Source organism: Vulpes lagopus, chromosome 19 (assembly GCF_018345385.1).
Source record: "Vulpes lagopus strain Blue_001 chromosome 19, ASM1834538v1, whole genome shotgun sequence".
NCBI classification, from domain to species: domain Eukaryota; kingdom Metazoa; phylum Chordata; class Mammalia; order Carnivora; family Canidae; genus Vulpes; species Vulpes lagopus.
The window spans coordinates 8207041-8233558 of NC_054842.1; the positions used below are offsets into that span (position 1 = coordinate 8207041).

A 26518-nucleotide genomic window follows, 5' to 3' on the forward strand; every position below is an offset into this window, starting at 1 on the left:
TACCACAAGCTGGGATCTGTCCTATATAGGTGATGGTATAGAGCTGGCGGGGTGGGGTGGGGGGTGCGGGGAGTGGGTGCTAGCAGGGTACCGAGCAGCCCTGGGTCATAGCTCACCAGGCACTGCACAGGGAAGGCCTCCTGCCCTGTCTTCGTGACTTCAGGATGGATCACTGGGGGCCTCCTCCCTGCCTGAGCCCGTCCAGCCTCTGTCAAGCAGCCCTGCCCGCAACATGTGTGCTGGTTGTGGCGGTGCTGAACCTGGTCTCCTGCCTCCAGGTTCGGCACCCAGGTCTCCGGAGGAGACACAGTCACCCGGGTCCTTCGCTTGAATAACTCCAGCCCCTGTGGTGAGAGGCTCACAAGACAGACTGGGGCTCTAGACACATTGTGCCCTGTGGTGGGTCAAGCTGGGAGGGACGACGGGGCTGCAGGAAGCTGATGGCCCACAGGCCCATGATGCAGGAGTCCAGTTGGCCTGTGGTTACTGAGGGAGGCCCTTGAGGGCCAAGGGAGGAGCAGCCAGCTTGTTGGGGGTTGTCAGAGATAGCTAATTCCATGCATGAGGACAGGACTGGCCCTTGGCCAACCCTGGGTCCTCCCAGTCTGTGGGGTCACAAATGCTCTGTTCTCTCAGGCTCACTTTGCATAAGGACAGACACTGGCAGGGGCCACCCATTCTCATCCCTCCGGCCAGCACTCCCGGAGCTAGAGCCAGGTGCTCTGCAAGTTGCTGGGGGAACAGGACAGTGGGGTCTCTCCTGAGAGGATCCTGTGCTGATATGGGTACAGACAGGGCTGTGGGCTGCCCACAGGTTGAGTGCACTGAGGAGGAGCTGCTGGAGGATCACATGGTGTAGGGCACAGGCTCCCCTGTGGAGGGGCATCCCGGAGGGATGATGGACCAGTAGGGCCTAGGGGAGCGTATGGGAAGAGTATCGGGGCCACAGTAAGAGCTTTGGCAGTCTGGAGGTGGAAGAGTGTTTAAGGCCTCTAGACACTGGACCTCCAGGCCTGAGCCAGCCTGTAGGGCTCTAAGCTCCTTGGTGACTGTACGGAATGTGCAGCGGGGAGTGCTAGCGCTCCTGTGACCCTGCTCCGTGGGCCCATGAGGTCTGGGCAGTTAGGAAAGGGGCAGGGAACTCGCTGCTCTCCTCTATCAGCTGTATCATGATCTCCTGGCATCCCCAGGGGCACCTGGTGGGCTTAGCAGAGTGTGCACCTCTTGATCTTGGGGTTGTAAGTTTGAGCCCCACATTGGGTGTAGAGATTGAAAAACAAAAGCTTAAAAAGAATAATCTGGTGCTTCCAGCAGTTTCACTTCTAAGCTGCTGTTTTTAGATGCATTTGAGAACTAAATCTCATCTTTGCCCTTCAACTTGGAATTTCTCTTCTACCTTCCTTTCTTTTGGTGGTTCCCTTCTGTCCTCGGGGCTCATCACATGTATTATTTCTGTGTCTTGACGTAACTTTGGGGGATGGAGGTCACTGGTGGCCCTGGAGAAGGGGATGTGGTGGGTGTAAGAGGCAGGTGCCGAGGTCATAACTTGAAGAAATACGAGCTCAGTGTTGTGCCCCTGTTCACCAGGTCTCCCGCAGGTCTAGCCACAAGTCAGATGTTAGCTAGGGAGTGGCTGAGAGCACAGTGGGGGAGGCGATGGTGCACAGGGTTACAAGCATGCCGTGGAGGGAGAAGTGCTACTGGGAATGTTGTCTGGCAGAGGGAAACTTGTTCAAGGCGGGGAGACCTGGTTTTGCCTCAGTGCTACTGGAAGCAGCTAGGGGAGGGGAAACGGGGCATGCTGGCCCCTGAGAGGTGGGAGGAAAGGGGGATGGCATAAATGCCTGCTGACAGAAGGGGTGTCAGGATGGGACTTCAGGGCCATCTTGATTTGGGGGCTTTTGGGAGGTGAACTGGGCCAGCAGCCCAGTGCCTGGAAGGCAAGGTAGGTGTCAGCACAGAAGGCACAACAGCGGGACCAAGGTCGGTTCAGCTCTCCAGGTTAGGTTTTGCCAGGTGGGTAGGATGGGGTAAAGGGAGAGGAGAATCCTGGCAAGACAGAGGTTGATATGATAGGGTCGACTAGCTCAGCTGGGGAAGGAAGTGAGTGCAGTGGGAGCTGATGGATGGAGGGGAACAGGTACGGAGAGGGGCCAGAGGGCCTGGGGTGGCTGTAGGGGGAGCCCCAAGTACTGGGAGGGGTGCATTTGGATGTGAAGGCCTGCTCCTGTGATCCACATGGTAGGGCTGATAGAGACAGCTGGCATACCTGTAGATGTTTCTCAAGAATTGTCTGGAAGTGGCATTAGGGAGGGGGCGAGGCCCCCCTCTACCCTGAGTGTGGGAGAATAGGCAACGGCAGGAGTTGCAGGGAGGGGGTGTCCAGGGACAATTCACCTGCCCCCACCTCAGCCCTCACCACCCTGCCGCAGACATCCGCCTGGACTGGGAAACCTACACTCCGGAAGACAGAGAGGACCGGCTGCTGGAGCTGCTGGTGTTTTATGGGCCACCTTTCCCACTGCGGGACCAAGCTGGGAATGACCTCTCGTGCCCAGAGACCCCTGAGAGCAGCAGTTCCTTCTGGTCCTCAAGCCCCTCTAACACGTCAGACTCCAGCCATGAAGCTGCCCAGTCTGTGAGCAGGGATGGAGGGGCAGGGCAGGTTGGCTGCTGAGTTGGGGCCAGTGAGCCCTGAGCCTCGTGAGCCTCAGCAACTCCCTGATGACAGGCCGAGGGCAGTGACAGAGCCTCGCAGAAGATCATCTCCGTCGTTCTGCGGGAGCATGATGGGGTGCCCGCTGACCACCTGTACTGCATCAGCCCCAAGCAGGTGGTGAGTGGGGCGGGGCTGGGAGCTGCTTTGCCAAGAGTCCACTGCGGGTAGGCATGGGGCAGTAATGAGGCTGCTGTCTGTGCCAGGTGGTTCCCACGGGGGGCAGCAGCACCATCTCCATCTCCTACACACCTATGGTCCTTGGCCCTGAAGTCCTGCACAAGGTGGAGTGTGTCGGCTATGCCCTGGGCTTCATGAGCTTGGATGACGAGGTGAGCCCTCCTGGCCCAAGTGGGGTGACAACCACTGCCTCTCCTGGGTGGTGGGCTGCCCCATCAGCTCAGGGACCGCCAGTGATGGGGCTTGGGCTCCGCAGGCAGAACGAGAGCTTCCAGGTAGGAGGCACCGCCTGCAGGACTTTGCCGCAGGACCCCTGAGGCTGGACCTGTGTGGCTACGTGAGGCCCGCACAGTGAGTTGCCTGGGCTTCCCATTACCCCCTCGTGGGGAGCACCTTTGCTCTGGGAGGCTGGGGCTGGGATGGGACTGGGAGAAGCCAGCAGGTGAGCCCAGGCAAAGGCTGGCTAGGGCCAGATGAGCCAAGTGGGACTGCCAGAAGGCCCTCGGGGCCCAGCCATGCTCATTGCTGACAGGCTAAGCATGGAGCTGGATTATGGTGGTGGTGTGGAGTTCCGGCACCAGGCCAGTGACCTCATCCCCGAGCAGCCCTGTACTGGGGTGAGTGTGCTGCCCACCCCCTGCCAATCTACCTGGACCTCAGATATCTCCATGAGGCCTCCTATGGTCTGGGTCCTCTACCCCAGAGCCATGGGCTCCAGGAGGGGAGAGATGCATCCCCAGCCCCACCCCCCAATATCTGTCACCACCCAGGTGCTGAGTGAGTTGATGACCACCCACCACCTGAAGCTGACCAACACCACAGAGATCCCACAGTACTTCCAACTCCTGGTCTCCAGGCCCTTCTCTGTTTCTCAAGAAGGGGCCAGCCGCAGCCGCAGAGCTCCTGGCCCTGGCCGAGAACAAGGGTGTGAGGAAGAGCCTGCCAAGGCTAGCAAGCAGCTGGTGCTCCACCCCCAGGAAAATATGCTGGTCAGTTGGGAGGTGCGCTGCAGGCAGTCACTTGGGCCAGAGGTCACCTTCCTCTCACACATATGCAGGCATGTACAGACATGTGCCCATTACCCTCATGCACTTGTACAGACATTTGCATCCAGACACTGCACACTCTCCTGTCATCCACTTCCAGAGCTTCAGTGAGCAGTCACATCCTCTCTTCCAAAAAGTGCACTTTGGTACAGGCATACTGAGTGTCTACCATGTGCTAGATGCTGTACTAGGTGACAGACTCCTCCAAGGACCTCACCATGGAAGGAGGAAACATCTACAAAAGAAAGGAGGATGGGCCCCCTCGGCTCACTTAGCACTTGCTCCCTTCTTCAGAGGTAAACTGAGGGACAGCCCCAAAGCACAGCCCAAAGTCCTCTTCTACCAGAGCGCCCACGAAACTACACACTGTCACCAAGTAAAGGTCCTCTTAAAGTGCCTCAGGGAGCCGCAGGGCTCTCAGAGAGAAAACATCTCGTAACAGTACCACCCCTGACCCTCCGTGCACTGAAGGAACCCAGGCATCTAGTCCTGACCAGAATTGGAACCCAAACTCAATTCTCCATTGTCCTGCCTACACCTGTGCCTCCACTCTTGGTGGGAGCATTTTATCTCTGCAAATACCACTGCCTCCCACCCTTTGCCCAAGCAGGCCTTGGCATCCTCCTCCCTGGCCCCTCTCTGACCAGCCAGCCCCCACACCCTGTTGCCACCCCTCCTCAGACTCCACCTCTCCATACTCTTCATCCCATACCCATAGCCCTGGTCCTGCCAAGGGGTAAGGGGTGGTTTGCATGTAAGGTCGGGGGCTGCGCATGGAGCCACACACAGAGCCGCCCAGGCTCCTGTGGTCTCCTCCAAGGTCCTTGGCTCCTGAGGCCCCATCCCCAGGACTAGTAGGTGCAGGGCACAGAGCACGGCCAGTGTCTATGGCCCGAATGCCCCAGGCAGGGGCACCAGGAGGAGGCAGGCGCACTGCTGGGCTGGCTGTGTCAGGGGCCAAGCTGGGGCCTTGCCGGGCAGCTAGGGGCCGTAGAGGGGAGGACGGAGCTTGGGGTGAGGGGTGGGGGGCGGGAGTGCCTGTCTGCAGCAGCTGGAGCTGACAGCCCCGTTCATGCCTGCTCAGGTGAACGTGTCCTTCTCACTGTCCCTGGAGCTGCTCTCCTACCAGAAGCTGCCGGCTGACCAGATGCTGCCCGGGGTGGACATTCGGCAGCATGCCAGCGGGGAGAAAGAGATGGTGTTTACTCAGAGCCTGCTCCTGGAGTACGCCAACCACACCACTCAGGTGAGTCCCGGGCCCGCCCCACACCGAGGAGGGTGCAGCCGGGCCAGACTGTTCTCGGGGGTCAGAGGACAGACCCCGACGAGGTCTTCAGAAACAAGAGGAGCCCCGGCCCATGTCCTGAGGGCCCTGTCTGCCCTGGAAGAGGACCTTCCATGAGGTCCTTCCAAGAGGACCACACATGGAGAAAGGAGGATCATCTCTCCTTACCTACCTCAGCTCAGAACCAGGTGAGGTACTGTAGGGTGGGAAACAGGGAAGGCTTCCTGGAGCAGGTGGCATGTGAAGTGTCCCAGCTGGAAAGTACAGGTGAGGAACAAAAAGGACTAGCCTCAGGGGTGGATTCCAGGGAAGCCAGAAGGAAGAATCCATTTGTGACCAGGCAGGCCCTCCAGCTTGGTCCTTGGGTGGCTGCTGGGGCCCAGGGGTGGGGTAGGCTGAGGCAGGGCCTGAGGGTGATGTGGGGGGACCGCCAGGAGCTAGGACCACTCAGCGCACAGGTGGGGCCTGAGGCTAAGAGAAGAGGTGAGATGGGGCCCAGCAGGAGCAGGGGGCTGGGCCTTGGGGCCCCCACAGGATGGGGGAAGAGGAGGAGGAAAGAGGCCTGAGCAGGGAGCAGAAACCAGGGCTTGAACAGGGTAGGGGGTTGGGGGGAATCACTGGCCTCTTGATGGTCAAAGGCCTCATTGATCTCAAAGATGGCCACGTCCTTCACCATCAGGGGGTGGCAGGGAGAGCAGAGGGCATCTTCTGGGCCCTTGATCTGCAGACCCCCACCAGCCTTGGTTTCAGCTGCTGGCGCCCAGCCCCCTTCTGCTCACCGAGGCGCTGCCCGTGGGCTCCCCAGAAGCTGCAGTACCTGGGGTCAGAGGGCCCCGTGTCCCTGAGACCCTGGCCTGGAGCCCAGCAGGAGTGGGCAGGGGCCCCACACCACAGGCTCTGTCCCCCTAGGTGGTGCCCCTGAGAGCCACCGTGGCCGTGCCCGAGCTGCAGCTCTCCACCAGCTGGGTGGACTTCGGGACCTGCTTTGTGAACCAGGAACGGGTCCGGGAGGTCTACCTCATGAACCTGAGCGGCTGTCGGAGCTACTGGGCTGTGCTGATGGGTAGGCTGGGCCTGCCCCCCACTTCCCGTGTAGGCTGGCACCTCGTGGGAGGCCCTGCAGAGAAGGCTGGTTCCCAAATCCCAAGTGATCCCAGGGTGGCCTTGCCTCATGGCCCTGGGCCAGACTCGAGGTGCACCCCTGGGATGAGGTGGGGTAAGGGTGGGGGGAACGCATGGAGCTGCCCAGGCTCCTGTGTGCCCCCTTCCCTCGGTATAGGCCAGCAGGACCCAGATAAGGACCTTGCAGCCTTCAGGGTATCTCCAAACAGTGGGCTGCTGGAGGCACGACTGGTCAATGCGCCCCCAAATACCATTACCCTCCAAGTTTTCTTCACTGCCAGGTACCAGCCCCTCCCAGCCTTGCCTGTAAGCCAGAGGTCCTGGCCCAGGGTCCCCTTGGTAACTGACCCCTACTCCCTATAGGAGCAGTGAGCTGTATGAGTCCACGCTGGTGGTGGAAGGTATGCTTGGAGAGAAGGCCTGCACCCTACGGCTCCGGGGCCGAGGCTCTTATGATGAGAGATACATGTCACTCCACCAGCTCTGAGGCTCTGCCCTCAGCCCTCCAGCTTTGGAAATAAAACATGACCCAGAGCTAAGCAACAGGTTTGCTGTGCAGGGGTGCATGCTGAAGACCTCCAAGCAGCTCATGGGCCGGAAGGGACTCCCTTACAGCGCTCTCTGCCCAAGCACCGAGCTGGGCCAGAGGCAAGACCAGTGACAGCCAGAACTGGCCGTTGGGAAAAACTGTAGCCACCAAGATGAGAATACATATTTACTGTCTGCTGCATTCCTCACTCCCAGGACTTACACAGTGGCCTGGGTGACCTGGCAGAGGGCAGCTCTGTACCTCAGCCACTCCTGTACTGTGTCACCAGTGCTCTTGTTAGTCCCAGCGCCGCCACATGAGCAGAGCCACCACCAGAGCAGAGCCAGGGAGCGCCCCTAGCCCGGGGCCTCACTCAGTTTCCAGGGTATTCAAAGACAGCAGCAGCTCCCATCCCGGTCCCGATGCACATGGACACCACCCCGTACGCCCTGTGGAAGCAAGACTGTGTTTGCCCTTGGTACCTTCACCCAGCCAAGGCCTCACCACCGAGCTCTCCCCAGATCTCTGGGCATACGGTTCCCAGACTGCCCACCTAAGCCCACACTCAGGGTGGCAGGTACTTGGTGCAGACCAGGGTGCCACCCTCGCTGGTCCCCAGGGAAAACAGGGGTAATGGCCCCGTGTCTTCAGCTGAGTGTGTGCATGTGTGCTTCCCCCTCAACTACCCTGGCTTGGGCACCCCACAGAACACCCCCACAGCCAGCCAGCCTTACCTCTTCCCACGGCGCTTCAGCTCATTGAGAAGCGTGATGACCTGTCGAGCTCCAGTACAGCCCAATGGGTGACCCAAGGCCACTGCACCCCCCAGAGGGTTCACCTTCTCGAGGGGGAGTCCTAGCTTCTCCACACAGTAGACAGCCTGAAAGGAGGCAGAGCATCAGCTAAAGTTCCCCCCACCCCGTACCACGTGCCCATAGGCTCCAACTCGGCTCTCCAAGGCCCAGGCAACAGTGAGAAAGAAAAGCTTACCTGGCTTGCAAAGGCCTCATTGATCTCAAAGATGTCCACATCCTTTACCGTCAGCCCTGTGGGCACGGGGGAAAGACCTGAGCTGACCCAGTGGACCCCTGGTAGGACTCTGTCTCCCCAGGGGCCCATCCTATCCATGGCCTCAAGGCAAATCCACAAGGGTCCCAGCTGTAAGGTCAGGAAGGGCTTGGGGTAGGGGTGCTAGCCTGACCCACCTTCCCTCTGCAGCATTCACATGACCTCCCCCACCCCACTGGTAACAGCACGAGGCAGGAGTGGGATACAGATATAGATTGTGAACGAACCACCTTACCTGCTTTTTGCAAAGCTACAGGGATGGCATAGGCTGGCCCAATGCCCATGATGTCAGGTGGGACCCCAACCACCGCATAGGACCTCAGGACCCCAAGGACGGGAAGGCCCAACTCTTCTGCCTTGGACCTTCGCGCCAGCAGGAGGGCAGCTGCCCCATCGCTCACCTGACTAGAGTTTCCTAGAGGCAAACAGCGGGGGTTAGGGTGCCCTGGAGCAGGGCGGAGGTGGTCCACCTGTTCACCGTGCCTGGGGGCTCCAGGCTCCCAGAGAACCCGGGGGATGGACGCAGCCCCTCCTGCCCCTCCCCCAGCCCAGTCTCACCAGCTGTGGTAGAGCCGCCCTGCTTGAAGGCAGGCTTCAGTTTGGCCAGGCCCTCCATGGTGGTGTTGGGGCGGATACCCTCATCCTGGGCCACGGTGATGGTCCTCTCGGCGCCCTTGTCATCATGGACCGTCGTGGTCACAGGCACAATCTCAGCTTGGAAACAGCCCTTGCTCTGGGCTCTGGCCGCCCTGCCAGCACCATGGACAGCCAGGCTCAGGCTCCCTTGGGGTTCCCTTCCTTCCAGGGGTCCCTTCCTTCCAGGGGCAGACGCACCACGTTCTCAGGCTGCTAAACAGGGGGACATGCTTGCCTTGGGGGAGCTCTAAGGGGCTGCTGTGGGCCCTTCTCCCCCAGCCTGGGAGTGGGAAGCTGAGGCCTCATGGGCCTTCTTCACCATCAACCTCCTATTTTCAAATCCTGGCCAATCCCAACCTTGAAGGAAGGGGGAGATTTAGATGTGGTGAGCCCTTCACCCAAGAGGAACTGAGCCTGCTCAGTTCTCTGGGCCAAACTGAACATACAGCCCCAGGAACATTTGTGCTGGGTTCTACCAACTTGTCTGTTCCATCCCAATGGCTCAATTTCAACTATTCCCCGGGTTCTACTCATTTAAAATGATAGACACTAAATTACTTAATGAATCTTAGTATTTAAACAGTACAAAAGCATTAAGATGATCCTTGCACTTATATGTAAGATGTCAGTGCCCAGGGATTTCCCCTGGCGAAGATTCCATAGTTTTCAGCAAATTTTCAAATGCTTCCTTAACCCCAAGGGTCTAAGAACCACTGCCTCTGAGAAGCCCAATCCTTTCTTTTGTCCCTGTCCGCTGGGCATTTGGGGCTGGCCAACCTCAGCCTGCCCATGTCCAGAGGCCTGAGCCCCGGGGGGTCTTCTAATGCTACCCAGACCCAAGAGGGGTCCAGAAGCTGGGATGCCAGGGTCCCCAGCAGTGCAGGCCCCATGATCCAGGCTATCCAGAGAAGCCTAGGGCTGCCATATCTAATCGCCAAACCACAGACAATCAGAGAAGAGTCCTGACTCTTGTTACATCTCATGAATAGATGGGGAAAAAGAAGCCCAGCTAAGGAGACATTCAGGGTAAACAGACAGTGATAGGACATGGAAGAGCTATCAACGCGCTTCCAGCACTTCCCCAGTCCCTGCCCACCTCTCCCTCCTGGAGGGAGACTGCAGTTAGGCTTGGAAACCACTCACTGCCCACCTGTAGCCTAAGGGCAGCTCCACCTGAGGCCACTTAATCCCGCCCCTTAGAGACCCTATCCCAAACAGCACTCACTTTTGCTGGGAAGCCAGGGCAAAAGTATCCTGCTTCTCCCGTGAAATGCCAAATCTCTCAGCTACATTCTCTGAAGTTATCCTAAAACAAAACCAGCACACTGTGGGGACATACCAAACAGCCTTGGGGCCTGGGCCAGGCTGCATAGCTGTGCCTCCAACTCTGGGTCCCTGTAGCTGTAGGTAGAGACCAGGAGGGCCAGTCCAGGCCACGGAGATAGATGACTCAGGATGGAGTGTGGGGGCAGAGAGGGAGGAAGCAGGGTTGGCCGGACCCTAAGAAGCTTGTATGCCAGAAAGACCAGCCCAGCAGCGGGGCAGATGAGGGAACAGCTGGGGACACTAATTGGTTACTCCTATGCCGTGAGGAAAGCTACTCTGGTGTGGGGAGAGCAGGGTCCCCATAGGCCCCTGGGAAGGCTATCTACAGGCTTTCTGTTGTGAAGAGAGCCTGTCCTCACACTGGAAACCCAGAGCCACAGGTAGGCCTTCCAACCTGGGCTCTGGCTTTAGAGGCTTCCCTGGGAGACAGGGTTCCTGGATGTGGATGCAACCAGGACACTGCCCCTCTCTGAGAGGAGCCTCAATCTCACATTCAGGGAAGCCAGGACTCTCTGCTTATGGGGAGGATGGCCCAGAGGCTCAGTGATGTTGGCTGCAGAGCAATGGCACTGAGCAAATGCAAGGCACTGTGATGTTGCATCTGAGGGCCCAAGCTCCCTCACTAGTATGTTCCAATTCAAAGCCCTTCCACTCCCATGTTTCTAAGCCTCCTAGGCTTTGGCGCACAGCTGCCATTGTTCCCTGTGCGACTGGCTCCTCAGGGTGGAAATGACAGGCTGGGCCATGGCTGGAAACCTAGAGGTGCAGAGGACCTGGAAGCCTCAAGAAAGGGAAGTCGGGAGCAGCCAGATCCCATCCCCATGTCCCATCAAAGCAGAACAAGCCCAAAGGCCAGATGCCACAAGATGATCCAAGTCTGTGCTTCTGCTCCCGGCCAGGAAGGGAGCTGAGGGGACACACTCACCCCATAGGAATCAGGCAATCTCTGGCCTTCTTCTTCTCCACCAAGCGTGAAGTAATATTTCCAGGGTTTCCTCTGTCAGCCAGGGACATGGACTCTACCCTGAGGAGGCAGTAGAGGAGGGAGTCACTCTCAGGGCACCCCCAAGGGATAGCTGTGCAGCTGGCAAGTGCTGGGAAATAGTCAGGGGGCCCTGGGAAATCCAGCAGACCATCTGGGAACCCTGGGCAGGGCACTGGCCAGCAGGGCAGAGCTGGAGGTGCAGGGTGGCTGAGGTCACCTCCACCCCAGGACAAAGCACTCCCAGGGAGTCCACATAGTCCACACTCCCAAGCAAGGCTATGCTTCCCTAACACAAATGCTCCTGTAGCCAGCCAATCAGTAGTTCCCAAGGAAAGCTGCCTAGTGGGGGGAAGCACATCCAGGAGGCCTGGGCCCTGCCCTCAGACACCACAGGTTCAGAGGGTAGAAGAGCCAAATATCTTAAAAGCCATAGATCATAGGGCATCTGACCTGCACTGACCAGGAGGTGCTGGGAGCTCAGAGGAAGGCAAGACCACAGTTTAGAGCTGTAATCTAAACTGTGATCTGCTTCAAGGCAGGGTGCCTGGGTGGCAGAGTCAGTTAAACATTCCGACTCTGGGTTTCAGCTCAGATCATCACCTCAGGCACACAGCTGCCATTGTTCCTTGTGTGTGCCAGCACCAAGCTCAGTGCAGAGTCTGCTTGGGTTTCTCTTTCATTTTCCCCCTGCTCCTCCCCTGCAGCTGGGGCACACATGCATATACCTGCTCACTCACTCACTCTCTCTCAAATAAATCTTTAAAAAAAAGATCCTCAAGGGGATACAGGAACATAAGGCCTCAAGGAATAACATGTAATTTTGAATTCTTTTCACATACCCTGTACTATTTGAAAATCTTGTCAGATATTAGAGAGCTTTCAACAGTGTCGGTCACATGACCTATGTCCCAGTGTGGTGGCTGCTGCTATTACTCCATTTAGTTTTATCAACTTTAACAGAACTGAGGTAGCTATCCCTATTTTATAAATGAGGACACTGAGACCCAGAGAGCTGAGTAGCTCGTCCATAGTCACTCAGCAGGGATCCAAATTTAGGTGTCTGGCCCCAGAGCCCACTCCCAACCAGGATGTCCTGGGCTGTTCTTCATGATCAAAGCCTATAGGAGACAGTCCTGGCCCAAACCCTCAATACTCTAGAAACATAATCTTTAACCTGCCTGGGGACTCAGGTGCCCTCTAAAGAACTTGAAGGCTCCAGCCTACTCTTCAAGTAACCCACACCTCTCCCTCCTCAAGTAAGGAACATGAGAGAAATCAAAGGGGAGACTGGCAGGGGCTCTTCCCTGGCAGAAGGCTCTGCAGTGTGGTCTCTGGCTTTATGGACAAACACAGTGCTAGGCAGCACAGCCCCGAGGCGGCCCAACAACACTCCAATCAAGAAATGCTACAGGGAACGCCTTGGTGGCTCAGTGGTTGTCTGCCTTTGGCTCAGGGCATGATCCCAGAGTCCTGGGATCCAGTCCCCGCCGGGAGCCTGCTTCTCCCTCTGCCTATGTCTCTGCCTCTCTCTCTGGGTCTCTCATGAATAAATAAATAAATAAATAAATAAATAAATAAATAAATAAATAAATATTAAAAAAAAAAAAAGCTACAAAGAGGAAATGAAAGGCAGAGAGAAGGTGTCAAAACCCTGGGGCACTCACCTCACAGAGCCTGCCAGAGCCTAGGCTGGGCCTGCCTCCCCACAACAGATGCCCACACCAGACTGGGCCTCAGGGTCTGTCCCCTCCCCAGAGGCACTGCCTACTACGCCTTTTGTGGCTTTACAGTTGAAGACAGAGCCACAGCTGACAGTGAGCAAACCACAGATCTGACCATGCCCCTCAGAGCCCAGCAGGCAGCTTCAAGTTTCCACCTTGGTAACAAGGAGAGGGACAAGGGGACTGATAGCCCCGTAAATGAACAGACAAGTTATATATTAGGCAACTGTCCCTGGCTTTAGGGAACCAAACCTGCAATGTCTCACTAGCATCAGAAATCAACAAGGACAACAGAAGGAAACCCAAGGGCTATATTTTCTCAAAATACTTGCATTTTCCAGGCTGACAAATTTCCAAGAAAGCAAGGTTTTAAAAGCCAATTCCCTTTCCCTACTAGTGCTGAGAGATGTGAGGAATTCCCGAGCACTCAGAGCTGGGGGCTACTTCTAAGCTGCCTAAAAGAGCCAGGGGAGAAACCTGTAATCACGGTCTCTGAGAACTCAGGACATGACAATTAGTTTTGTTGTTAGAAGTTAGTAAGCTCTGGCAGAAAGAAATTCTTACCCACAAGCCATGCCAATGTCATAAGACCCATTTCTGATGCCACCTGCAACAAAAGCATTTCATAAACATTCTTTATCAGCGTCTACCTGTTCTGGAAACAGAGGCATGTCTTCCCCTCCTGGTCTCTAAACCGGACTCAGCCCCAGGTCCAGGTGTCCGAAAAGGCTGAGTGCAGTGGCAAGGAGCTCTCCTTCACTCTGTGGCCCCAGAGAGTCCTCTCAGAAATCCTTATTGCTTGCCCAGCAGACAGTGACCTTTCTGACCCAAAGCCATGGAGCCAGGACCAAGGCCAGGCAGTAGCAGTGGGCACCCACCCCGCCAAAACTTACCAGCTATGTTGGCCAATGCCTGGAGCCCAGATGAACACTGTCTATTGACAGTGGACAAAGGCACAGTCTCTGGGATGTCACTGAAACAAAGTGAGATCACAGTCAGCCCCCTCTCCTCTACCAGGCTCTCATGGAAAACAGGCCTATGCTCCTGGTCAATAGGACTGCCCCCTCAAGGTGTGCAAAAACCAGGGGAACAAACCAGTAGCCCTGTCCCTACTCCAGGCCAGATCCATACTGGGAAGACCCCATCTCTGCGGGCACTTGCTCCACAGGGCCCCACAAACACATGCTGTTTCCTCCTGTGATTCTCCTCAAGCAAGGTCAAGAACAGCTCAAAGGCAAGGAAAGCTGGCTGGACCACAGGAATCCTTCTTTCTCTCCCTTTGAAGATTAAAAAAAAGGAAAACTATACATTCGTTTCTTCCAAAAAACAGAACAGGATCTGTTCCTGGGACAGAGAACCAGAACAAAACAAGTCTCAGGCATAAGGCCAGAAACCGTCAGCCTTACTAGTAACCATATGGCTAACCCTTGATGTTTCCACTCTCTCTGGAAGGCCTTTGTCCAGCTGGACAAAGAACCCCTGATAGGTACAAGTATTCTAACATCCTTTGTTTGGGTGTGTTCCCCTAGGTTCCCACACTGGTCCCAGTCCTAGAAGCTGGTGGGGCTACCCCTCCTGATGTAACCTGCCCTAACCAGGGGTACAAAAAACCCTGAGAGAATTCCCAGGCCCTCCCCAGACCATGGACCCAGAACCTCAGCGGGGGTGAATATGTTCTGGTGATTCTGGTATGCAGCCAGGGTTGGCAACCCATGAGCTAGTGCCCAGGTCAGGCTCTGCTGAAGGCCTCTCAGGTCCTAGTTCAAGCCCTCCTAGTCCATGCAGCCTGTGTAACCCTTCCCAGGTCTCCTTCCTCCTTACTACCTAGTTACTACCTTAGATAAGGCTGGAAGCTAAATCTGGAGCCAGATCGAGAGAGTCCTTGAACTTCAGGCTAAGCAGTCTGAACCTCTACTGGTCCCTAGAGGTTTGGTCAGTTTCCCTATTCCTTCACTGGCTAAAATTCCTATTATTTCTTCTTCAGGAAGCAGGGAGTATATAGATTTAAGTGGTTCTTAAACCTATACCTGACAGTAATTTAAGAACTCCTCCCTTGTTTTAGGACAGCAAATTTACCAGGGCGCCTCCTGGGCTACCCTTCACTCCAGGGTTGGGCCACATCCCCAAGTCTCTGCTGATATGCTAATGCCTTGGATATCTCAGTTTGCTCTACCAAATTTTAAAAGCTCAAAGTCACTTTTCAGTGTGCCCTCCTGGTTATTGCTGGGCAAAAGGGGATAGAGTCCATATTTACCAAAGGTAAAGCAACAAGCTGACTTTGAATCATCAAACCAGAGAAAGCTTTTGCTCTAGTTGCAAAGGCCCTGTTTGTCCTGGCTCAGCGCTGATAATGCAACCTTCCTTCAAAGTAGGGGAGGGGCACCTGGCTGGCTCAGTTGGTAGAGCTGATCTCGGGGTTCTAGTTCAAGCTCCACACAGGACATAGAGATTACTTTAAAAAAAAGAAAAAAAAAAGACAATGCCAAAGTAGGGGAAAGGTAGTGTCCACAAGAGAATGGTGCCAAAAATCCTGGCTGCATACAGGTCTGGTGTCCAACCTGACCCTCTTCCACTCATAGGCTGGGTTTCCTGGGGCCTAGGACTGCCCAAGAGTCAAAATGGCCAACCCACAGCTAGAAGTAGGAAAGTTTACCTCAGAAACTGAGCAATTCGGGCCATGATTGCTCCCGCCCCTGGCTGAAGCACATTTCCTGTGGACAACAAACTTTCATTCAGTGCCCGATAGTGTTCTAGGCACTAAGGTAGAGTTGTGAATACTAGAAAGGGTACATTCCAGAACTTTCTTCAATAACACATGCCCTCAGCAGGCTCCCTCGGGGCTCTGGAATTTCAAAGAGCCAGTCATACAGCAGTTCATCCTGGTCATACAAATCAACCCAGTCCCCGAGAGTCACAAGCTCCCTTGCCATGCACCCGGCTTTCCCAAATCAAGGTACAGTGGCCTGGCTGCCTGCCTATAAAGGAAACACAAAAAGAAGACTGCAATGCAAAGCTTGCAGTCAAACAAGCAGGTCTTACGACTTAGGAAAATGAATTTCTGAAAATGCACACCGCTCTGAGTATCCTCAGCCAAGTCCTGATGGCATTTCAGAGGTGGAACCAGTGATTCCCAACCTAGGGGTGGCACCTACTTGATGGGAGTCTGGCCATGTTCTGTTGTTTCCAGGCTAGAGGAGTAGTGGTAGAGGTAAAGGGTTGGACTGAACGTCAAGAGGCCCTGGATTCAGGTCCAATCTCTGCAAATTTCCCAAGACCTAGTGTTTCCATCCGTGAGGGGCTAAACTACATGGTTTTTGGTGGTCCGTCTGTTCTGTGGTGGCACAGGCAGGGTGAGTAGAGACCCCTGGCTCCTGTCTCCTACGGTGTCCGCAAACCCCTGTGCCAACAGCTTGGGTGTCCGAATGTCACGGAGAGCGCTGCTTTCTAAACAGGCAGAACGTGCTTGCGGGAAAGGGTGGGGAGGGGGGCAGAAGGTGCCTGGAGGTGGCGGGAGGGGTAGGACGTGGCCTAAAGATTCACGCATGGGGTTCCTAGACATTCTCCTCCGTGAAAGCACCTGGAAGGTGCCTGATGGGTGAGGAGGTGTCTGGGAGGGCGAGGAGGGCCGAGCCCAGGGCCTGGGCAGTGTGCTCACCCACGCAGATATCCCCCAGCTGCGCGGGGCTCAGCCTGACGTCCTGCAGAACCGCGGTCATCACAGCCGACAGAAGCTCGTCGGGGGTGGTGTCCTGCAGCGGGAGGCGCGGACACCGTGAGCTCCCCGGCAGCGCACCGGGTTCCAGGAGCCCCGCTCCCAGCCCACCCCAGAGACGCGGCGGCCACAGCTCGCGCGCGGAGCCGCCTCCGACTCGAGGGGCCAGGCCCCAGCCAGGTCCGGCCCGTGGGCTCCCCGCCGGCGCCCGGAGCCTGGGGCCTCACCTTGAAGCCGCCGCGGCCCCCTCGGCCGATGGCCGTGCGCCGCCCGTGCACCACCACCACGTCGTCGGCCGACCCCCGCGGAGCGCCGCCCAAGCACCGCGCGGCCTGCGGCGCCGGCGCCCCATCCGAGGGGGGCTGGCCGCTCAGGTGGCCCAGCACCACCTGCAGCCTCCGCATCTCGCGTCGCGGCCCAGCAGTGCCCTTCGCCCTCCGGAACTGCGCAGACGCTCACAGACCGCCGCCGCGCAGGCGCGGAAGCCACTCGGCCGGGGCGCCCCGCCCCGCCCCCAGCCCCGCCTCCAAGTCTCGCGCGTCCCAGCTCAGCCAAGCAGGCGGCGTGCGTACCTCGGGTGCCCCCTGCCCGGCCTCTAACCAAGTCCCCTAAAGCAGGGCTCGCCTTTCCGTGGAGGGGGTCTTTTCCCCTCCAGGTCGCGCTAAGGAGGCCAACCAGGAGGTAGACCCTTCCGAAGCCCCGCCCAGAAATGCAGGCAGGAAACCCTTCCACCGAACAGTCCTGCCTACTGAACAGTCCTTTCGATATCTTTTCCTTTCTTTTTTTTTAAAAGATTTTATTTGTTAGAGACATAGAGAGAGGCAGAGACACAGTTAGAGGGAGAAGCAGGCTCCATGCAGGGAGCCCGACGCGGGACTCGATCCCCTGTCTCCAGGATCACGCCCCGGGCTGAAGGCGGCGCTAAACCGCTGAGCCACCGGGGCTGCCCATCTTTTTTATTTTTTTAGGATTTTATTTGGCAGAAAGAGAGAGCAGAGACAGCACAAACTGGGGGAGAGGCAGAGGAGAGGGAGAAACATGCTCCCCACTCAGCAAGAAACCCTGTGGGGGCGGGGGCTCCATCCCTGGAGCATCTCCCCCCCCCCACTTCCCCCCCCCCCCCCCCGCCCCGCAAGCACGTTCTGCCTGTTTAGAAGGCCCTGACATCATGACCTCAGCAGAAGGCAGACACTCAACCGACTGAACTACCCAGGCGCTCTCCACCCCTTTTATAAAAAAGATTTTACATATTGGGGCGCCTGGGTGGCTTAGTCGGTTGAGCGTCTGCCTTCAGCTCAGGTCATGATCCTTGGGTCAGGAGATCAAGCCCTGCATAGGGCTCCTTGCTCAGTGGGGAGTCCCCCCCCCCCCACTCGTGCCCTCTGGCTTTCTCCCCTCTCTCAAATAATAAACTATTTATTTGAGAGAGAGAGAGGGAGAGCTCCAGTGCAAGAGCTGGGGGAGTGGCAAAGGGGGAGGGAGAGAAACTTAAGCCGGTTTCACAATGAGCACGATCCCCTCTGGGGCTTGACCTCCTGGCCCTGAGTTGAAACCAAGTCAGAAGCTCAACTGACTGAGCCACCCAAGCCCTGAGTAGCTCTTTCAGTATCTTGAAATAAAGTCGGCCATTGCCAGGTCTATTTTCTCTATAACTATGCCCACCACATGCTACCAAACCTAAGAAGAGGACACTGCCAGTCCCCTTCTGCTCCAACTGCCACCCCCTTCCTGCCAACGGCTTCCTCCTTGGGAAGGAGGCGGGGACTCTTAATTCCTCTTCCCCCTTCTTGGTCTTCTCTGTGTCTCCTGGATCTCAGTACCCAAGCTGGGGGGCTTACATGTTTATTAGAGGCCCCAGAGCCTTACCCTGATGCAAATGTGCTCTCTTTTAGAGAACACGGAGGGAATTGCGGACTCTGGTGCGGCATGAGGATGTATAAAGTTGCAGAGAAGTGACAAACCGCCTATCTAGGGAGAGTACCATGCACTTCTTACCAATTTTACAGTAGTTTGGGTTTATTTAATTAGTCCCCACCTCCACACTAGGCTGGAGTCTCCACCAGGGCAGGGAGGGACCTTGTATCTGGAGTGACTGCAACATGCTGGACATTTAGTAGGTGATCAATAAATACCTACAGAATGAAAGACCAGAGCTCCTTAGGTCAGGACTGTGTTTCCCAACCTCCCACCCCCACAACCCTAAAGAGCAAGGCCAGATGCCCCCTTGACTCCCAATGGTAATGTGTTTCCCTAGACCCCAGAAAACACTACTGGGTTTCTCCTAGACACCAAAGATTAGGGTGCCCTGTTACCCCCAACCCCAGAGGGTTTCCCACCTTTCAAAGGCAGGGCTGGCATGCCTCACACTGCAGAAGGTAGTATCGCTCTTTCCCACCTCACCTCTGGATTGTGCCTTCCCCAGAGATCCAGGGATGGGTGTTGGGGGTGGGGGTGACGTCTCCTCCTTTGCCGCCTCCCCGCCATCCTCGAGGGCAGTACGGTATGAACGCCCCAGGTCCCCAACGGAAAGGATGTGATTTCACTAGTTCCCAAAGACTAGGGCCCCGAGTTCCTACAAGTCCCAAGGGAGGATCCTGTGATGACGCCCCCTCCCCCCGGGCCCCCGGCCCTGCCACGGCTCTAGCCCCCGGAGGACAGGAATTGCGGTCCAGGTCCCCGGTTCCCGTATCCGAGGGGGCACCGGTCCCCGCCCTTCGCACATCTGCCGGGGCGGGGCGGGGCGGGGCTTCTCGGAAACAGAAACCGGCGGGGCGAGGCGGGGCGGGGCGGGGCGAGGCGGGGCCGGGGGCGGGGCGGCGGCGGCGGAGGAAGGAGGAAGCGCGGGCCGCGACCCGAAGACAGCGCTGCGGCCCCCGGCGTCGGGCCATGGCGGCCGAGGGCTCCAGCGCGGGGTCCGCCTCCCCGGCCTGCCCCAAGGCCTCCCTGCCCCTGGCTGCTCTCAACGTGCGAGTGCGCCGCCGCCTGTCTCTGTTCCTGAACGTGCGCACGCAGGTGGCGGCCGACTGGACCGCGCTGGCCGAGGAGATGGGCTTCGAGTACCTGGAGATCCGGCACCTGGAGATGCACGCCGACCCCACGGGCAAGCTGCTGGACGACTGGCAGGGACGCCCTGGCGCCTCGGTGGGCCGCCTGCTTGAGCTGCTCACCAAGCTGGGCCGAGACGACGTGTTGGTGGAGCTGGGGCCCAGCATCGGTGAGGACACGCGCTTCCGGGCCTCGTTCCTCGTACCTCGGGGATGAGGGGGAGGGGGCTGACCTTCGCCAGCCTCAGCATCTAACCTGCCCTGGAGAGAACCTCCTGTTCTGCCTGGGGTGGGGTGGGGTGGGGCGCTGAAGGCACCCTGCTGAGGGGGTACCACCCCGTGAGACCAGTTCCCTCTTCCAGTGGGGTGATACTGAGAAAGGAGGGGAAGGCTGGACAGAGGCAGAGAACGGAGGAAAACAGGCAGAGGCTTTCGTGTAGTAGAGCCAGGAGTCAGAATCAGGGTCCTCTGTGGGGATGTCAGGGCTACTTCCAGTAGAGCAAAATCTACAGTCCCGGAAACCTCAGGTCCCTGGGAAATGCACCCTTACCTGCCGCTCACCGGCACAGAATATGCACGCATAGGTATAGGACAGTGGCCCACAGAGTGATGCATCTTGCTTGGTCGGGGCCTCTGCCCTCACTGCACATAACCACTGGGTCTCCTGAGCCCTTCTTGCATGCCGGTCTCCTGCTTCCATCAGCCATGGGTCCTAGAAAAAGCAGACCTTGGGTTGTACTCTCGGGCGTTCTAGGAAGGGCGGTCAGGACAAAGGGACAGAAAGACACAAGCCTGACCATAATGACTTCACAGATGACCAGAACACCAATGACATCCCTTTGGGATGGTCGGAGCCATATGGGAACTCAGCTCTTCAGAGCTGTTGAGCTGTGAATGGCACCAGTGCTCTGGAAAAGCCCCGGAGCACAACCCAGTTAAGGGGGTGGAACAAGGGATGGGTCGCAACTGTGCGCAAAGGCATGGGGAAACCTGGGGAGTCTGCCACACCCTCTCTTCTCCACAGAGGAGGACTGCCAAAAGTATATTCTGAAACAGCAGCAGGAGGAGTCTGAGAAGCCCTTACAGGTGCCTGCTGTTGACAGCAGTGACCCACGGACACCAGAGCGAGGGGGCATCACCATGCTTGATGATCCCTCAGGTAAGGACCCAATCTCACTCCCCAGGTGTGACAGGTGAACTCTAGGATATTGTTAAGAGCATAGATTTAAAAAAATAAATAAATAAGAGCAGATTTTGAAAGCAGGTAGGCTGTTGGCCCCTTGGGCAAGTCTCTTAATCTCTCTGATTGATCTCTCCATTTCCTCACCTAAGAAATGAGAATAATTATAATCCTACCTCTGAGCTGGTATGAGACTCATGAAATGTGTCTGCCTCATGGTCAACCCAGGGCTTGGCCCCAGGGTGACAGGGTGGGGAGAGAGACACTCATCTTTCCTCTCCTAGGAAGGGCACTTGCTCTTAGTGTCATCTCAGGATAGGTATAGTCAGGACCAGGATTACCTAGGCTGGGGGTTCCTGGCGGGGCTCCTCCCCTGTAGAGCTTTGATGTCACCCTTGTGCTCTGCACCCAGGGCAAATGCCTGAGCGTTTTGATGCCTTCATCTGCTACTGCCCCAGCGATATCCAGTTTGTTCAGGAAATGATCCGGCAGCTGGAACAGACAAACTATCGGCTGAAGTTGTGTGTGTCTGATCGTGATGTCCTGCCTGGCACCTGTGTCTGGTCCATTGCCAGCGAGCTCATTGAGAAGAGGTTGGCTAAGTGGCCAGGGGGCAAATGGGTGGGTACACAAAGCCCTGCCCAAGAGATCCAGATGCTGGGATTCTCCCAGCTGGGCCCTGTCTAGCCTGGGCACAGTGGACTCCTGCTGAGGCCATTCCCTGGGGCCTGGAGGGCGGCTGGGGAGGTGGTGGTGTATGCTAGGTTGCCACAGTGCCTGCAGCCTGCCCACTCTCCCTCAGGTGCCGCCGGATGGTAGTGGTTGTCTCTGATGATTACCTGCAAAGCAGGGAATGTGACTTCCAGACTAAGTTTGCACTCAGTCTCTCTCCAGGTAAGTGCTGCCTTTGCCACAGGTGGGGGTCAGGGGGCAGAGAGGACCTTGGGATGCCATCCGTCCCTCACCAAGGGCCATGGATGTAGCATCAAGGAAGTCCTGTAGGTTCCTGAGTGTGTGTGTGCACGTGAGTGTCCCCTCTGCATGGGTGAATGTGTGCCAGGGGTGCTTAGCTGGGGGGAGAGCTGTGGTTAACCCCTGGGCTGGGGACTTATCCCCCACCTACTGTGGAGTGAGGGCCTGGTGCCAGCTCTGATCCATGACTTGCAGGTGCCCATCAGAAGCGACTGATCCCCATCAAGTACAAGGCAATGAAGAAAGAGTTCCCCAGTATCCTGCGGTTCATCACTGTCTGTGACTACACCAACCCCTGCACCAAGTCCTGGTTCTGGACTCGCCTCGCCAAGGCCCTGTCCCTGCCCTGAAGACTGCCCTGGGACCCTGGGTGGGTGTGTGTCTATCTCTCAGCCTCTACATGCACTTCTGCCCCTGCTTCCTCCTGCAGTGGTTGGGGTAAGCTGTGCTCCACTTGCCTCTTCATTCCTGGAGATGCCAAGTCTGCAGACATCTGTAGCCACTGTACCTAGCTGGGACATGGCATGTCATGTCCTTTGTGGAACCAGTAGCTATTAAGTGGCATGTCCACATGCTAGGTTGTCAGCCAAGACCATGAAGTCCAGAGCCAGCTGGGACTAAGAGGACCGTGGAAGCAGCCCTGACCTGGCCACACATATTAAGCCTCAGTTTCTCCATTTGACAACCAAGTAGGGTGGGCAGAACTGGCAGTAGCTATGTTTGAATCACTATCGATGGGCTTAACCTTGGACAAAGGTGGGACATGCTTGTATTCCTTTTCTCTCTTTTCCCCTCTTCATTGAAACCAAACTCTGGAAAGAACCCAACATGCCAGCATTTGTGCCTTCAGCGAACCAGAGCAAGAAAGAGAGCTGCTTGAACTCGCATAGCAAGAAAGCTGCAGCCGCAGTTCTTCCCTCCCAGGGGGTCTGTATGCTTGTTATCTTCAAGCTCTTCTCAGGGGAGAAAATGTCATGGTCTCATATCTCTGTCCCAGGGCAGACCCCAGGACCCTAAATCTAATAGAAAATGTGTCTTTTCTACTTTACACCCAGCCAGGGCTGGGGGCAAGTTACCTTTTCTCAGGGTCTGGGGAGGGACTGGAGGCCCCTCTCTGTATGATCTTGACAAAGCACTTTGCTAACCGTGCACTTATCCCCACTTTGATATGGGGGAATATAATATTTTTAAACAATTTCAAAAAAGTATCTTTCATACCTATTTTGTATGCATTGTGAAAATTCCAAAAAGAGCTGAGATATGCCTATGTTTGTTATTTGTCTTCTGCATCCTGGGTTTATAATAAAGAGTTCTCTACTTTTGGAATAGCAGGTTTCATTTGTGTCTGGGAGTTTGGAAGCAGGAACCTGGGATAAGGCTCTCCTGGGTAAGAGAAATTGGCCCCTTGGGTAGGCTCCAGTGGGTTTGTCAGGGGCTTGCTGAGAGCTGGGCCTCCTCACAGGTCCCAGGCCTCACCAGGGCTGCAGGTGAAACCAGGAATAGTGGCCTCAGTTCCAGACTCTGGGGAGACTGCTCCCCTCTGCCAGGTGTGGCCTCCTTTGGGTTGTGCCATGTTTCTGGGTCCTTGCCCAGCCCTTCTAGGCTCTAAGAAAAGTCTGGAGAACTTCCATTCCAGCCCACAGATCTCTGGAGAACTCTGTTATCAATAATGGTCATCCTTAAGCTATCTGTGTTAATCCTGAAGATTTTGATCTATTAGAACTTTTATTTTTTTAAGTTTTTTTTTTTTTTTTTTTTTTTTTTTAGAGAGAGAGAGAGAGAGAGAGAGAACAAGCATACACACGTGTGGGGAGTGCAGAGAGAGAGGGTGAGAGGGAATTTCAAGCAGGCTCCACATCCAGCATGGAGCTCAACATGGGGCTGGATCTTTTAACCCAGAGATCATGACCCCAGGCAAAATCAATAGTTGGATGCTTAGCTAACTGAGCCACCCAGGCATCCCTAAAGATTTTATTTTTACCTCTACACTTAGCATGGGATTTGAACTTAAAACCCTGACCGAGATCAAGAGTTGCATGCTCTACTGACTGAACCAGCCAGGTGCCCTGGTTTTGATCTATTCTTAAACAGATTTTTTATTATTCACTGAAGAAAATTTAGAAAATATATTATTTTTAAAAATCAGTGATAATTCTAATCTAAGAGATAGCTCTAGCGATCTTTTAGAGGGCCCAGACATTATCAGTGACCATAGCTTTTCACTCAATAGTCTCTCTGTTACCATTCCTGACCCCTGAGCTTCCTGAATTCTGGAGGCTCCCCAGCCTTGCCCCTGTGCTCTCAGGGACTCCTAGAAAGGCTCCATGTATGCAGGGCAGCTCTGAGACAGAACTTCCTTCTCCAGTGTCCCCAGGGCAGCAGAGCCTCAGTGTGGTCCCGAAAGAGTCCCCTAGGATCTACTAGTTTTTGGGTTGATTCCTGGTCATGGGGTTGGGTGAGGGGTTTCTCTGGGTAACACCAGTAGAGTCATGGGAAACAATTCCATTCGTTCAGGCCGGGCTGGTGACCTGAATGTGCTCACTTCACTCCCATCTGAACCTCACAGCTCTCCTACATTCCTTCCACCAATGCCCACTTCCATATAGGTGGGTTTTCCAGATACCAAGAAAACTTCCTCTTCTCATCTTTAGATTTTATTTATTCATGAGACACACACACACAGAGGCAGAGACACAGGCAGAGGGAGAAGCAGGCTCCATGCAGGGAGCCCGACGTGGGACTCGATCCTGGGTCTCCAGGATCATGCCCTGGGCTGAAGCGGCGCTAAACCACTGAGCCACCTGGGCTGCCCACCTCTTCTCATCTTGAGTGTAGTCCTCTAGGAACCTTTGGCTGAGAAACCCTCATTTTTCAAGAGGGGAAATTCACTGCTGAAATTATCAAAGACAAAAGCAGAAAATTTTGGAGGGCAGCAGCAAAGTTAAAATACTACACATGTAGACAAGAATCTACATGCCTATGGACATGAAATCTGCCACAAGTCAATGACAAGGGGAAAACAATGAGAAGGATTTCCTCCAGATTATACAATAAAATATATATAATATAGGGTGACTATGCTGGATCCTGGTTCAAACAGACCAATTGTAAAAAGACATTCTTGGGTCATAAAACTGATAGGTTATATCCAGAACTCCTACAACTCAACAAAAAAGAAATATAACACAATTAAAACATGGGACTTGGACAGACATTTCTCCAAAGGAAATATACAAATGGCAAATAAATAGAGGAAAAGATGTTCAACTTCCCTAATCATCAGGAAAATGCAAATCAAAACCACATCAAGGGATGCCTGGGTGGCTCAGTCGGCTAGGTGTCCAACTCTTGATTTCAGCTCTGGTCATGATCTCAGGGTTGTGAGATCCAGCCCCTTGTTGGGTTCTGCGCTGGGTGTGGAGCCTGCTTAAGATTCTCTCTCCCTCTTCCTCCACACCTCCCCCCACCACAAACATACACACACATAAACACACACACGCAATACTATATCATACCCATTAGATTGCCTACCATCAATAAAACAATGCCAGAAAATAACAAGAGTTAGCAAGGATGTGGAAAACTTGGAGCCCTATACACTCTAGGTGGGAATGTAACATGTTAGAGTTGCTATGGAAAAATGGTTCAGCACTTTCTCAAAAAACTGACAGAAGTATCATATGATCCAGCAATTCTACTTCTCAGTATATACCCAAAAGAACTGAAAGCAGGGTCTTCAAGAGATATGTATATGCATATTTATAGCAGTGTTATTCCCATCAACAAAACTGTGTAAGCAACCTAAATACCCCTTGACATATGCATGGATAAGCAGAATGTAGTATACACACAGTGGAATACTATTCAACCTTTTTTTAAAGGATTTTTATTTGAGAGAGAGAGAAAGTACGAGATGGGGGAGGGTCAGAGGGAGACGCAGACTCCTTGCTGAGCAGGGAGCTTGATATGGGACTTGATCCTGGAACTCTGAGATCATGACATGAACCAAAGGCAGACACTTAACCGACTGAGCCACCCAGGGGTCCCAGGAATAGTATTCATGCTTAAAAAGAAATGAAATTCTAACATATGCTGCAATAAGAATGAACATTGAGGACATTATGCCAAGTGAAATAAACCAGTGGCAAAAAGATAATTCCATTATGTGAGGTATCTAAAATAGCCAAATTTATAGAGAGAAGATAGAATGGGGGTTTCCAGAGCCCAAGGGGAGGAGAGAATGGAAAGTCATTGTTTAACAGGTACATGGTTTCAGTTTTGCATAAGGAAAAATGTTCTGGAGATTGGTTGTAGGAAAATGCAGGTGTACTTAACATTGCTGAACTGTATACTTAAAAAAAAGCTAAGATGGTACATTTTATGTATATTTTGCCCCTAAAAAAAAAAAAAAGACATCTTTGGGACACTTGGGGAAATCTGGGTATACGATGATGCTAAAGAATGGTCACTATTTTTTAAGATGTGATAATAGCATTGCAGTTACATAAGGAAATGTCCAAATTTGTTTAAAGAGTCCAAATCTGAAGCATATTGACATGAAATAAGTGATACCTGGGATTTTTAAATACTTGAGTAAATTGAGAGAAAAAAAATAAGGAATATATAAAGCAAATGAGACCATACAATAGTTATTAAATAAGTTCACTTTTCTCTTATTCTTGTGTGTTTAAAATTTTTGATAATTAAAAGATGCGTTAAGTTTAAAGGTACAAGTGTTGTTGCTACTCCACTTGGACAGCTGTCTCCCTTGCTGCATCTCCCTAAGGTGGGTCTTTTAAAATCATTAATTAGGAATGACTGAAACAAAAAATAATCTTTTCTCACCTGGTCAGGGAAGTGGAGGGGAAATTGGATAATATATTTTCAGACGTCTGAAAAGCTCATCTCCGACAATTGATTTTATTTTTATTTATTTTTTAAAGATCTTTATTTATTCATGAGAGACAGAGAGAGAGAGATTGACCGAGACAGAGAG

The 26518-nt window shown here is 54.5% G+C and overlaps 3 protein-coding genes across 17 annotated transcripts in view; 2 read left to right on the plus strand and 1 right to left on the minus strand.

Annotated features, from left to right (window-relative positions):
- DLEC1 (DLEC1 cilia and flagella associated protein) overlaps positions 1-7079 on the plus strand; it is a 77305-nt gene extending 70226 nt beyond the window's left edge. For 5 of the 13 annotated variants that reach the window (XM_041734090.1, XM_041734094.1, XM_041734092.1 and 2 more), the window contains 10 exons: positions 279-349; positions 2433-2638; positions 2732-2836; positions 2923-3048; positions 3153-3247; positions 3429-3513; positions 3667-3885; positions 5027-5188; positions 6137-6630; positions 6713-7079. In XM_041734090.1, the coding sequence (XP_041590024.1) occupies positions 279-349; positions 2433-2638; positions 2732-2836; positions 2923-3048; positions 3153-3247; positions 3429-3513; positions 3667-3885; positions 5027-5188; positions 6137-6630; positions 6713-6836 (1687 nt within the window). In that variant the 3' untranslated portion in view covers positions 6837-7079. Of the gene's footprint in view, positions 1-278; positions 350-2432; positions 2639-2731; positions 2837-2922; positions 3563-3666; positions 4239-5026; positions 5189-6136; positions 6631-6712 lie in introns of those variants that run through there. The other 8 variants (XM_041734095.1, XM_041734101.1, XM_041734096.1 and 5 more) reach the window with 7 other exon arrangements.
- On the minus strand, positions 7052-16788 carry ACAA1 (acetyl-CoA acyltransferase 1). 2 transcript variants are annotated; one of them, XM_041734102.1, is made up of 12 exons: positions 16554-16787; positions 16270-16363; positions 15268-15325; positions 13508-13587; positions 13179-13221; positions 10834-10932; positions 9808-9888; positions 8505-8695; positions 8182-8361; positions 7869-7924; positions 7613-7758; positions 7052-7327 (listed from the first exon to the last, which is right to left on the minus strand). In XM_041734102.1, exons 1-12 carry the CDS (start codon positions 16728-16730, stop codon positions 7252-7254), a joined length of 1281 nt encoding a protein of 426 aa, XP_041590036.1. In that variant the 5' UTR covers positions 16731-16787; the 3' UTR covers positions 7052-7251. The 2 variants fall into 2 exon arrangements, with proteins under 2 accessions (XP_041590036.1, XP_041590037.1); XM_041734103.1 differs by lacking the exon at positions 9808-9888 and having other exon boundaries at positions 16554-16788.
- Positions 16789-18440: 1652 nt separating this feature from the next.
- On the plus strand, positions 18441-22841 carry MYD88 (MYD88 innate immune signal transduction adaptor). 2 transcript variants are annotated; one of them, XM_041733850.1, is made up of 6 exons: positions 18441-19540; positions 20395-20529; positions 20963-21143; positions 21353-21444; positions 21718-21892; positions 22343-22841. In XM_041733850.1, exons 1-5 carry the CDS (start codon positions 18829-18831, stop codon positions 21870-21872), a joined length of 1275 nt encoding a protein of 424 aa, XP_041589784.1. In that variant the 5' UTR covers positions 18441-18828; the 3' UTR covers positions 21873-21892; positions 22343-22841. The 2 variants fall into 2 exon arrangements, with proteins under 2 accessions (XP_041589784.1, XP_041589783.1); XM_041733849.1 differs by having other exon boundaries at positions 18628-19540; positions 21718-22841.
- Positions 22842-26518: the final 3677 nt, after the last annotated feature.